At 39.9% G+C, this 12,309-nt stretch overlaps 1 protein-coding gene across 8 annotated transcripts in view; it reads left to right on the forward strand.

The window, feature by feature from the left end:
* Window positions 1–1,100: 1,100 nt before the first annotated feature.
* YOD1 (YOD1 deubiquitinase) overlaps window positions 1,101–12,309 on the forward strand; it is a 30,926-nt gene continuing 19,717 nt past the window's right edge. For 6 of the 8 annotated variants that reach the window (XM_047841398.1, XM_047841405.1, XM_047841406.1 and 3 more), the window contains exon 1: window positions 1,512–1,646. Coding sequence is in view for 2 of the 8 variants with exons in the window: in XM_047841409.1 (XP_047697365.1) it covers window positions 1,304–1,646; window positions 2,691–3,394 (1,047 nt within the window). In the remaining 6 variants the exon portion in view is untranslated. Of the gene's footprint in view, window positions 1,647–2,690; window positions 8,679–12,309 lie in introns of those variants that run through there. The other 2 variants (XM_047841409.1, XM_047841396.1) reach the window with 2 other exon arrangements.

The following is a 12,309-nucleotide window of genomic DNA, read 5'->3' on the forward strand; positions in this document are numbered from 1 at the left end:
GAGCTTCCCTGGACCTTCCACATACTCCAATGGTCTCGCTTCTGCCTCCTATGCTATACCACCTGGTCTGGTTGTCTTGAAGACCCAAAGAGGAAAATTGCTCCAGGAAAAATATTGGGTTACAAAAGTGAAGAGGCAAAGCTTCCATATAACTTATTCGGAGGTATTTAGAGTAGAGGTGAGTTTGTACATTTCAAGGGAACTTTTCACAGTTGCTCCCAGGCCTTTCTGATGCTTGATTCTGTTGATAAACTCACTCTACGCAGGCTAGGGCGTGCTGCTCCAGGACGGAAAAAGAACAAGGAATAGAGATTTCTTGGAAAGGAGATAAATTCAGAGATGTCTTTATTCCTGGGGATAAAATTCATCCTTCAAAATAGCTCAACTAGCGCCTCCTTTTTGAGGCTTTTTACAACAACCAGTATAACTGCCTTATCTGTACCAATACAACTCTGTATGCATTCAGCAAGTGTTTGTTGAACGCTTGTTTGGTGAGGCACAGTCCTTGGTTCTAGGGATACAGGGTTGCCAAAGGTCACACAATCTAGCATTACCACGTGGCTGTGAAATTCGGTGGGTACCTTTACACCCCACCCTCTCTCCTGATTACAGTGAGTACTTGCAATGCTGAAGGCAGGAATGGAGTCGTCTTCATATCTCTATACCCAGAGCCTGAACTGGAATCCGAATGACAAACATTCCTTCCTCTTCCTTAAACTGCTACCACCCACGTGTAGCAATTGCCCTAGGCCCAGATGATGACCTCATACTGCGCTTTCTGATGTGGCAGATGGACATTTTCAAGTTACAGCGTCGAGGTGGCCAGGCCAGTTGTCTGGCTCCCTTAACCTAAATGAGTCAATGTTTGCTGCAGCCACGAGCCTAGTCACGAGTGTCTGATTGTTTTTTGACAGGTATTTTGACTCACTGACCATTCTTGGTATTCATTTGCGTTCTGAACTATGACTCTATTTCTCCCGGTGTAGTTTGGAAGCCCCAATTTACTAATTTCCGACCTCACTAACTGCAAGGTTACATTCCAATGTACCCGATTCAGGAACTCCTTCCTCCGCCCTCTTTCCTTGAGCATATATGCTGCCAACGCAGAAGGCACCTCACTCGTTCGGCAGGTAGCAAAGCCACTTGTACTGGAGGAACAGGGATAAATCTTCATCCTTTGGCTCCTGCAGGGTTGGCGGCAGAGAATTAGTTGTCACTTTAAGAGAGTTCGCGCGTCTTAAAGTGCTAAAGCTTACGCTACACCAAAGTATCGCGAGAACTGTAGCCACTGCGATTTCTCGCGATGTTTGGCCCTGCAAAGGGTGGCCATTTTGGAGTCCACCCGGCGGCTGGTTGCCCCGGCGGCGTTTGCCAACCCGCTGCCGGGACCAAAGCTGGCCCCACGGGTGTCTGGCCTGTGGGCAGCCGGACCGACACGATGTGGCGGCTCCGCTGCAAGGCCAAGGACGGCACCCATGTTTTGCAGGGGTTGTCCAGCCGGACCCGAGTGCGGGAACTCCAGGGCCAAATTGCCGCCATCACCGGCATCGCCCCCGGCTGTCAGCGAATCCTCGTAGGATACCCGCCCGAATGCCTGGATCTCAGCAACGAGGATACCATTCTTGGGGATTTGCCCATCCAGTCAGGTAGGGAATCGAGGTTGGGGCCAGGGAAAGTCCTGGGAGGACGGAGAGGGGTGTGGGGGGAAACAGAACTGATCCAGGCAAGGTAGCTGTGGGTCTGTTGGGGGTTTTGAGGACAGGGCTAAATAAATTAAGGAACGGAGAACTCTGACGGAGGCCGGGGCAAGTATCTAGCAACTCTTCGCCCACATACCTGGTTGAAAGAGGGAGGGAGGGCCCAACCCGTGTGAGAAGCCCAAAGCCTCGGGGTCCCCCCTTCCTCAATGTGCTTTGTGGTCTGCCTCGAAAACGTCTCATTCATTTTGTTTTTTCTGAGTCCACAAACACCCCAAAAAAAATAAGGCCTATTTTCTCTATCCTGATGGCTTTTTCTCCTCTATCTCTAAAAAAAAAAAAAGAGCAGGTCTGAAGGATGCAGAATACTTTTTTTTCGCTTTCCTGGTTGGTTTTTGCAGTCACCTTCACATAGAGTTCGTTGTACTCATTTTAGAGTATGCTTTTACACATCCACCGAAGGCCCTTTCAAATTCTAAACAACAGCAGTTGTTTCTGTCCGCTATTAAAACTTGAACAGCAATATTGATCATTAAAAGCTTTCAGTTGTTGTGTCAAGGATCCTGTAAACACTAAACTGGGTAGATAAAATGTTAAGCTTCAGAGGACAAGAACCCCCCTAGTGGCCTAGTCTTGGGTAAACACCTTTTGGAAGATGAGTGCTTTTAAAATGCAGAGAGGGAGCATAAGGAAATTTTGTTGTGGAAGTGTATCTTTTCATGTAAGTATAAAGGTGTATAACCAGGGCTCCTTAATTGGAATGCCCCCTCAAATGTTTTTCCCTTTGGTCTGTTTTCGTCTTTATGAAGACTGAGGAACAAGAGGTGTTACCGATCACTTGTTTGCAAAGCTGTATTCTCCCCAGTGACCCAGTTTATCCTTTTTTTTTTTTTTTTTTAAACTCTTCCTGTTCGTAATTTGCAAACTTGGCTAGTGAACAACGGATTTCATCTGTAATGTCTCTGCAGTTCTGGCTTTGTTTATTTTTAACAGGCGACATGCTGATCGTTGAAGAAGACCAAACCAGGCCCAAAACTTCACCTGCATTTACAAAACATGGTGCTCCTAGTTATGTCAGGGAAACTTTGCCCGTGCTTAGCAGAACTGTGGTCCCAGCAGACAACTCTTGCCTCTTTACCAGTGTATACTATGTTGTAGAAGGAGGAGTCTTGAATCCAGCTTGCGCCCCTGAGATGAGACGCCTCATAGCACAAATTGTAGCAAGTGATCCAGACTTCTATAGTGAGGCAATACTGGGAAAAACAAATCAAGAGTACTGTGACTGGATCAAAAGGGATGACACTTGGGGAGGAGCTATTGAGATATCAATTTTGTCTAAATTTTACCAGTGCGAAATCTGTGTGGTGGATACACAGACAGTAAGAATTGATCGTTTTGGAGAAGATGCAGGATATACCAAAAGGGTCCTGCTTATTTACGATGGCATCCACTATGACCCGCTTCAGCGTGTCTTCCCTGACCCAGACACCCCGCCCCTGACCATTTTCTCCTCTAACGATGATATTGTTCTTGTACAAGCACTGGAATTAGCAGACGAAGCTAGAAGAAAGAGACAGTTCACTGACGTAAACCGCTTCACCCTGAGATGCATGGTGTGTCAGAAGGGATTAGTCGGACAAGCAGAAGCAAGGGACCACGCCAAGGAGACAGGCCATACCAACTTTGGAGAAGTGTGATCTATGCATGATGAGGACTGCCGCCTACTACCTCACAGATCCAGAAGGCTCTGGGTTTTCCAATAAGCTATTCGTAACCCTAAAGAACAAAGGAACACAATGTTCGAACCATCTTTTTTAACTTAAAACCACTAAGACCCTGAAATTCCTTGTCAAGATTAAAAATGAGTGTGCAAGTTTACAGATGTGTGTCTCCAGTGGTGATACATGCCGTTTTTCTGCTGGGGTGACAGACCAGGTGGTCCTTGCCACTTACACTCACCGGAAGATTGAGTCCTAGTATTATAAGCTAGCACCCAGCAGCTTTAACTTGTAGAAGAAAGCAACTGCGTATGTTGGGTAACGTGGAAGGCCTCACGCGAGGCCACTGGACATCGACCACAGTGTCTCCATAATTGAGTCCTTTTAAAAACTCTGGAGTAATAATTTTCTAAATTGTGCATCGATTCCTCAAATGAAGATACACAGAGTTGTCAAAACTGATTTTATATTGCAATTTGGTAGACTTTATAAATGTGTACTTAACCAGTTATAAGTACATTACAAGCAATTTTTACAGGGATGAGTCTGTTCCTTGAGAATATTACCTAAGGAACTGATAGTACCCAATTTAGGATTTCTAGTGTATAAAAGGAGAATGTATGAGGGAACAGGTGCCTGAGCAGCTTACTAAAGCTTTAAAAGACCGTTGGCCTCGTGTTTTAATGCAACTCATTTATTGATGTTTGTCACATTGGATAAGAATTTTTAATTAAGCAGGGTATATTTATTTGTAATTGAAGTTTCTTGTATTTTGAGTGCTTGATTTTTTTTTTTTTTTTAATGATTTATCTGGAGGGATTCACTCTCCTCAGCTTTTTCTCCAACTCCTAAACAGTCTTCATCTAAAGGGATAATGCTATGCTTTGATTTGATTTTTGTGAGATCTTTTCTTAGCTACACAGTACTTACTTTCATGCGAGCCTTATCTGACCACTAATGCTCTTTTGAATAATTTCACATTTCTGCAAATTAGCACTTTGCTTATCTACTATCTTTTACTTTGACTTTTGAAGAGTTTTAAAGTAGTGGGGATAGTAATGTTGAATGAATTTGTTTCACTTCCAAAATATGACCGTTTTTAAATCCTTGCCTTATTCAGCTTTTCTCGGAATTCTGCTTCCTAATATTAGATGTGTACTCTTTTGCTTGGTGGGCTGACCTGCGAGGCACACCCTCTAAAATTAGCTTCACCATGAGATCTTCCAGATAAAAGTTTCCTACCTCTTTTCTTAATTCTTCTGAAGATCAGGGATGCTAAATTATAATTTGTTATGTATTATCTCACAAAATGTGAAGAGGTTTAATGTTGTGACGCTTTGTTATCTTGGTCTCATTTTTGATGAAGTATCTCACTTAGAATACCAATGGAATATTTTAAAGCACTTCTGTCTCTTTCAGCTTCTCTTCTTGGCAAATGTTTTAAAATTGAGATTTACTTTTAGCACTTCACTTGGTGGAGGTGGCCATATAAAATTAGGAACATGGAAACAATTCAGTGGACAAGTTCCTTTAAGGAAGAATTCGCAAAGTATGCTTGAAATCATTAGGTGACCTTTCTTGAGTACCTTTTTTGTGAATAACTACTTTAGGCATTGTAAATTATGGTCAGTATAACTTAAATTAAGTGTTGAATTTTCTATTTTACTGAGCCTTAAAATAGCACTTGTGAGCTTGAGATACTTAATGTTTGGCAATCATACTACGTACAAATGAATATGTTTGAAGATCTCTTTGCACCTGGCTGTCATCTTGGTCTAAAGATTTTTGTATCTCTCCTTTCCCCAGAAAATAAGTTTAAAACTAGAAGTTATGAGTATACCCACTGGGTAGCATCCATCAAATTGAGCTTTACACATCACCATTCATAAAGCTTGCCTTCTTAGGTACTTCAGAAGCCAAATTTGACATTTGCTTACTGGGATTTTAGACAGGTTTATTCATGCAATAAATATTTATTGAGTAATTTATAATATCCCAGGCATGTATTGATATGTGTCCCAGCATAAAATTCTGTCACTTTAAGATGGAGTGTATCTTATCTATGTTGGATTAACTTAACAAATAGAAAGAGATAGAACCTGATAGTTCATAAAATTAAACCCCTTCATTTTTAAGTGTTTTTGTTTGCGTATTTAAGCTCATGCTTTTATACAAAGCAAGTGTCAAGTATTTATTCCGGGGATCTTACTCTATTTTACCTGTTACATAGGTTGTCCATTCACCACTGGACACTGATCACTCTGTCAAATTGCTCTCAATAATGAGTTCTAAATTAACCAGTTGCTGAAGTTCAGTACTAGGACTTGAATGTTGTGATCATGGAAAATCCAAGATATGATGCATTATTTGCGGACAGTTTGTTTTAGTTATGGTGGAGTAAAAACCCAAACTTGTGCTCATTCTAAACTCAAGCTTGTAAACCTCACAGAATTTAAAGTTGTTTTTTTGGTTTTTTTTTTGTTGTTGTTGTTTGTTTGTTTTTTTTAACTGCACTTATTGAACTCTTAAAATCAGTTTTGGGTGTTGTTGTTTTTTTACTGTTTTATTTATTTTTGAGAGAGGGAGACAGGATCTGAAGCGGGCTCCTCTCTGACATTCGTGTGTCCGATGTGGGGCTTGAACTCTTGAACCGCGAGATCATGACCTGAGCCAAAGTTGGACGCTCAACCAACTGAGCCACCCAGGTGCCCCTTGAAATTAGTTTATAAATGTGTATAAATTCTAATCTTCAGAATTTTGAAAACCTATGGGTTTTAGTACTTGCAACAGGATCAAAAGAAACTTTCTCTTCAATTTGCACGTGAGCAGAATGAAACCCTTCTTCCTATCTATTCAGTTTTTGACTGCCATTCAAGAATATCTTTTTAATTAAAATGAGGATAGTTTACCTTCGTGGCTGAATGAATGAGGACTGTGCTTTCCTGTCCCCCACCCCTTTCTCTTATTCTTCTTTCCCTTATTCTTCTTTGGATTTAGAGATTCGGTGTGGGAGCATGAAGATGCACTTCTGGATAGAGTGATTTCAGAAATTAAAATGAATACCCCTAGGGATTTGGGGATGGGATAGCCATAGAAAGACATCAGGGTGGCACGTCTTGTGTTAATCATTCCTAGTTTATTTCTTATTTCCCAGGAATGAAAAATGGGCACAGTCGAGTGGTACCCTTGAAAGTTTGGCTGCTGGTCAGCGTGACCCTTTTGACAAAACTAATTTAATCATGCCAGTTGATTACTCCACGCTCAAGTCCCAGCAAAGTCATAATCAGGAATGCGTTAATGTATTGTCTCTCTATAAATGCCCCTAAGTGCCCACGCCTAATTTACTTATCCAGCATATTCTTTCTATCCTACGTAGGCATTAATTAAAACATGTATGTTGCAGGTTGCCATAACTAAATGTAGTTTTTTGTCTTTTTTTTCTTTTTAATTAGAATGGGGAGTATGTAAAATGAGAGTAATTTTTGTTCTTTATGGATCAGGTGGCCTTCCTAAACTTTCATATGTGAAGATTTATGTTCTTTCATGTGTTGAGACACACTTGTTATTATTTGCAGCACTTTAAAAGATAGGAAGTAAAAGTTTACATGTTAGCCCTCTGCAGGGTTCTTGTTAAAGACATTAAAATATAATTCTTGAGCTGCTAACGGTCAGCTCTTAATCAGCATTGCCATCAGTGTATGCTGTATCCATCCAGTGGTACAGCATTCTGGTGTTTTGATAACAGTGCAACTTGATGTCCGTCACTTGGGAGCATGCTGTGTGGCCTAGCATTCAGAAAGTTACCTGTTTCTATAATGTGATTGTTCTTTATCTTTCATTGTACGGTGCAGTATTCAAATTTATCCTTGTAGCACAAAGAGGACTATACCAACTTAGAAAAGATTAGAATCTTAAAACTCTTCATTTGTTGCTAAGCAAACTTATTTTACGGGAGCTGATTTTTTAGCCTTAAATGTATCATTTTTAAGTCTAAAGTGAAACACTTCATTTGAATAAGCTGGTTCATTAACCAGAGATGTTTCCAGATTAAGAGTTACAATATTTCAACACACGTAATTCTTTTAGAAAGATTATAAAAGTTGCCTGATTGTGGGAATGGGTTTTATTATTTTTTTTTCTTTTCCAAAAATTAACTGGCATTTTGTTTACAGTGCTTTGAATATTTGACTTTGAAGAAACTACATTGATATTGAATTGTGGGGTGCTGATTTAGGTAGGTCTTGGTCCATATGAATTTAAAAGAGATTGCTATTTTAGATTAAAAAGAAAGGGGGATAAAGTACCACTTATCACAGAAGAGATCCCCAAGTGAATCCTTTCCTTAGTTGTGAATTACGCTTTTTGAAAAAATTTTCAAGCAATGCCTTTGTGTCATCCCAACCCTCCTCACCCATTTCTTGGCATAGAATGTAGCAGGGCCATAACTGAGAAGTTTGTCATTAATGTATAAAACCATGAATATGAGCATTTTGCTATGATGCCTTTTTATACTTGTTTTTTAAAAATATCCTACATGTAGTAGTTTAAGGATGTGAAGATACGATTTGGTTAAGTAGTAGGTAACAGGTTAACCTAAGAAAGGTTTAGAATTTCTACTAAGATTACATGAGACTGACTTTATACATGGTATAGGATCTGTAGTTCGTTGTCGCCCATAAGTTACTGGAAAGGACCAGGGCACCTAATTCTTGGCAGTTTTCCAGTTCACCTTGGTGCCATTCATGACTCAAGCTGTTTACAAGCTGTTTAGCAAAGAGTAATTTTTTTCCCCATTACAGAAGTATTGAATTCAGCTGAAAATGCGGAATCGACATGTATAGCTTGTCAAAAGGGATACAGAATGATAATAGTCCTGTATTTCCTGTATTAATGGAGTAGAGGTGGAGATTGCTGAAGCAAGAAGGAAACCACAAGATTGTCAAATTTAGAGCTTAGAACATGACTTGAAAAAAGTAGCAGGAAAGGGCAAACAGAAGAGTTTGTTTCTTGGCATATTTTTGTTCATTAAGATGGACAGTGTTTTCTTAAAAATGTTCTTTTGTCTGTTTGCCAGCATTTTTTTTTTTTTTAAGTTAATGCACTGCTGCTACCTGGGAGATGTCTGATTTCATTTTGTACAACTCTTATGTGATTTTGCCATTGTCATTAAGATGAATTGATTTTATTTATGAGGTCCGTGATTTTAAGTATCTAAATGCTGTATAAAGTGACTTGTTTTGAAGGAATAAATGAACTGAAAATATTGTTGTCTGAGCATATTTTGGGGTGAATACAGCGGGCCGGTGGACAGCCATGACACCCAAGTTGCATGTTTATTACCAAAAGCTGATAATAGTCCACTGCTTTGAGGAGGGTGCCAACATCTGCTGAATCTCACTCTGTGGGTGGAATGTTAATGACTTTGACCGGAGAAACTAAAATGTTTCTTCTTAACACCAGAGGGCATTTGAAATTTTCCTTCCTTGATTTCCCAAATTTTCTGGTATGCAATCAGCTCCTGAAAGTTGTTAATTCAGTGTCTGTTGCTGAGCAATTGTGGGAAGGCTAAGTGTTCCCTTTCCACTTGTCATAGACTGAGATCTACACTGCAGCATCCCTGTGGGAGAATTTAATTGTTGACAATGTCAACATTTAAGCTTATTTCAAACAACACTGGAGTTAATAGAATTGAGCTGAACTCTAGGACCAGAGTGGAGACTTGAACCACTTCTCCGTTCCTTCTCATTGAAGCTTAAAAACTATGGAAATGGAACCATAATATAATCTAATCAATTTGTGAGAGATCAGGATACATTCAAAGAATAAGTCAGGACAAACCTCATTAAAAGGTTTGTAAAGAGTCTCATAAACTGTGATGGCAGCTTGTGGAATAATTAACTGCACCCATAAAGCAATATTGCTTAAAGTGTGTTTCTCTTATTATCTGGTAACTTGTTAGAAATGCAAATTGTCAAAAAGATCAGAAATAGGGGCGCCTGGGTGGCGCAGTCGGTTAAGCGTCCGACTTCAGCCAGGTCACGATCTCACGGTCCGTGAGTTCGAGCCCCGTGTCGGGCTCTGGGCTGATGGCTCAGAGCCTGGAGCCTGTTTCCGATTCTGTGTCTCCCTCTCTCTCTGCCCCTCGCCCGTTCATGCTCTGTCTCTCTCTGTCCCAAAAATAAACAAACGTTGAAAAAAAAAAAAAAAAAGATCAGAAATAAATGAGGCCAACAATCTGTTCTGATTCTGATGCATGATACGGTTTGAGAACCAGAAGTATAACCACAGTTAATTAACTTCCAGAAGACCTCTGATGGCTGATGTCAGTCCTTTGTCCTTGGTTTCATGCAATCCCTTTTCATCCACTACTTAAAGACAGTTACTAAATTTACAGGTAATATAAATCCAGAAGGGACTGATAGTACAACGAATGACCATTCAAAACTCTTCAACAGACTGAAAAAACCCTAAGATTGGATATTCATAAATGTGAAGCCCTGCCCCTAAGTTCTAAATCTATTATGTGAGTCCAGCATGGGTAAAAACTGGTTTTGTAGTTGATCTGATGAAGAAATAGCAATAATATTTTAACTCTAATCTATCCCAGCAGGGCAATGTGACTGGGCTGCAGAAACAGTTGCATTTTAATAGTTAAAAGGTCTAGAAAAAAAGGAAACACTAGTGTTCGTGTAAAATGCTTTAGTCACATTGCACTGGGGGTTTGGGTGAGGGGTTTACATGGAAAACCTAAGGAACGACTGAAGTTTGACAAAAGGAACTGGAGATCCTTACCTGGACGAGAGATTGCAGGGCGATGTGACGGCTTCAAATTCGGGGAAGTATTATGTGAAAGATGTAGATTTATTCCTGAGGCTCTAGACGAAAGAACTCAGACCAATAAGGAGTGAATATTGCAAAGCAAAATTTACCATAAAAACCTAACACAAATAGAAAGGGATGCTTTACCATGAAAGCTCAAGTACTGTGATCTAGCCTCCTGCCTTGTGAGAAATAGAGCTACAAGTCATTAGGTCCCCGGCATCTTGGAAATTTTGTTTCAAGTGCTAGTTACATGAAACGGATACTTACAAAAAGAACTTCTTCCCTAGAGGAAAATCAATTTTTTGTTGTTGTTTCCTCATTACCCCTCCCATTAGTGTTTAGAAAGGAGTGTGACTTGTACTCTTATTTAGTAATAACAGCAGAGCCTGCAAAGCAGAACTGACATATTTGGCAGTGGTATATGCCATGCTTCTTATATCTCTAAGCCTAAAACGAGAGGTTCAAGAATAGAAAAGCAAGCACCTCAAATATTTTTTCTATTTAAAAAATTTGTTCGAACTTGGATTGCCTTTGTCTCTATTGTGTTTGTAGATTTTGAGGATATTTATCTGATGGGATCAAGTGCCAAGGCATCATAACATAGTTCCTTAGGCTCATTAAACTTAGGATTTCCCTATGTGTGAGTTAAAAGAAAATAATAATACTAAGTCAAGAATTCATGAGGAACAAGTTCTGAATGAATAGTCCTTTCTCTGCTTTAGTGACTGCCTCTCTCAACTGCTTCTCTGCCTTTGTGTCCTAAGATTTCCTTCTGTCCACCAACAGGGGTTTTCTGATCTTACTTGAGGGCATTTATTCAATTGAAGGGCTTCATTAGTGAATCTTAAGATATCAGAGCAGGTGTCACAATGACTTGGCCATGTTCTAAAATCCTGCAATTGAATAACTGCAGTAGGTTGAAAGCTAGGAGTTTGAAGTTTGAAGCTTCCTCAGCCGAAAGTCAATGCTGAAGTTAAATACAAAATACGGACAAAATTTTTCCTGATAACCCCTTAATTGGCTCATAGAATCACCACAACAGTAAATCCAACACAGCTAGTGTTGAAAGAGTTTATGCTCACTCCTGCGGTGCAGCTCGGAGTTCCCCACCCACAGCACGCAAGGGCAGTATACTAAGTACACTAGGTCCCCCCATCCATTGGTGGATCCTGGACTCCCAATTGCTGATTCTTCGCTTGTGTGAAGCTGTCAGAAGCAGCCCTTAGTATCTCAGCCACCCATTCTGGGATAGAGAGATGTCTCCAGAGGAAGAGTCCCAAATGTTGGCTGTACTACACCTGACCTCTTTCCTCATCTTGACCCAGGCCTGGCGATTCTTTCTTCAAAGTCTTCATTGTATGTTTAGCTCCCCACTGCTTCAGCAAGGAGGGGTTGTTTGAATTACCTAGTCCGACGTTACCGGATATAGAAGTCCCCAGCAACAGCTTTCACATGATAATCAAGAAACAGCTACTATAAAATTTATATCTAAAAAAAAGCGGGGGTCGGGTGGGAATAATCTTGGAAATATAAGGTAAGAAGCAAATGATTTAATAATATATTTTTTCCGTCATCAATGGTGGGAGGATAGTAAAAACTTTGTCCGCGTTTATTTTTAAAATTCCAGATGGAAAATACTTTTTCAAGTAACCATGAATATTTCTAGCACAGTTCATTTCAGCTCTGTTGGGTATTCATATTGAATTAAGTAGAAAACGTGTCCCTTATGGAATGAGAATAATTTTTTAGAGTCTATTATGTGGGATATTTCAGAAAATTATTCATCCTAATTGTGGATGGAACATCACACCTATTAGAATTCCAAACTTCTTTCTACTGTGACTTTCACACTGGTAATCGATAAGTCTTTCTCTTTGGAATTTTACGGTCTTTAATTACTTCTTTTAGAGCTTGAATATTATGGAGTAAAACTAATGAAGTTTTTAAGCCAAAAATACTAAGGTACAGACTGAATTATGTTAACCTTCTGCCAAAATGACCCTTCCCATTGGATCCACCCTTTAGCATCCGGCCTTATTTTTCTTACTCTTAATCTATAACAATGAAGACTG

Source organism: Prionailurus viverrinus, chromosome F1 (genome assembly GCF_022837055.1).
Source record: "Prionailurus viverrinus isolate Anna chromosome F1, UM_Priviv_1.0, whole genome shotgun sequence".
Taxonomy (NCBI): domain Eukaryota; kingdom Metazoa; phylum Chordata; class Mammalia; order Carnivora; family Felidae; genus Prionailurus; species Prionailurus viverrinus.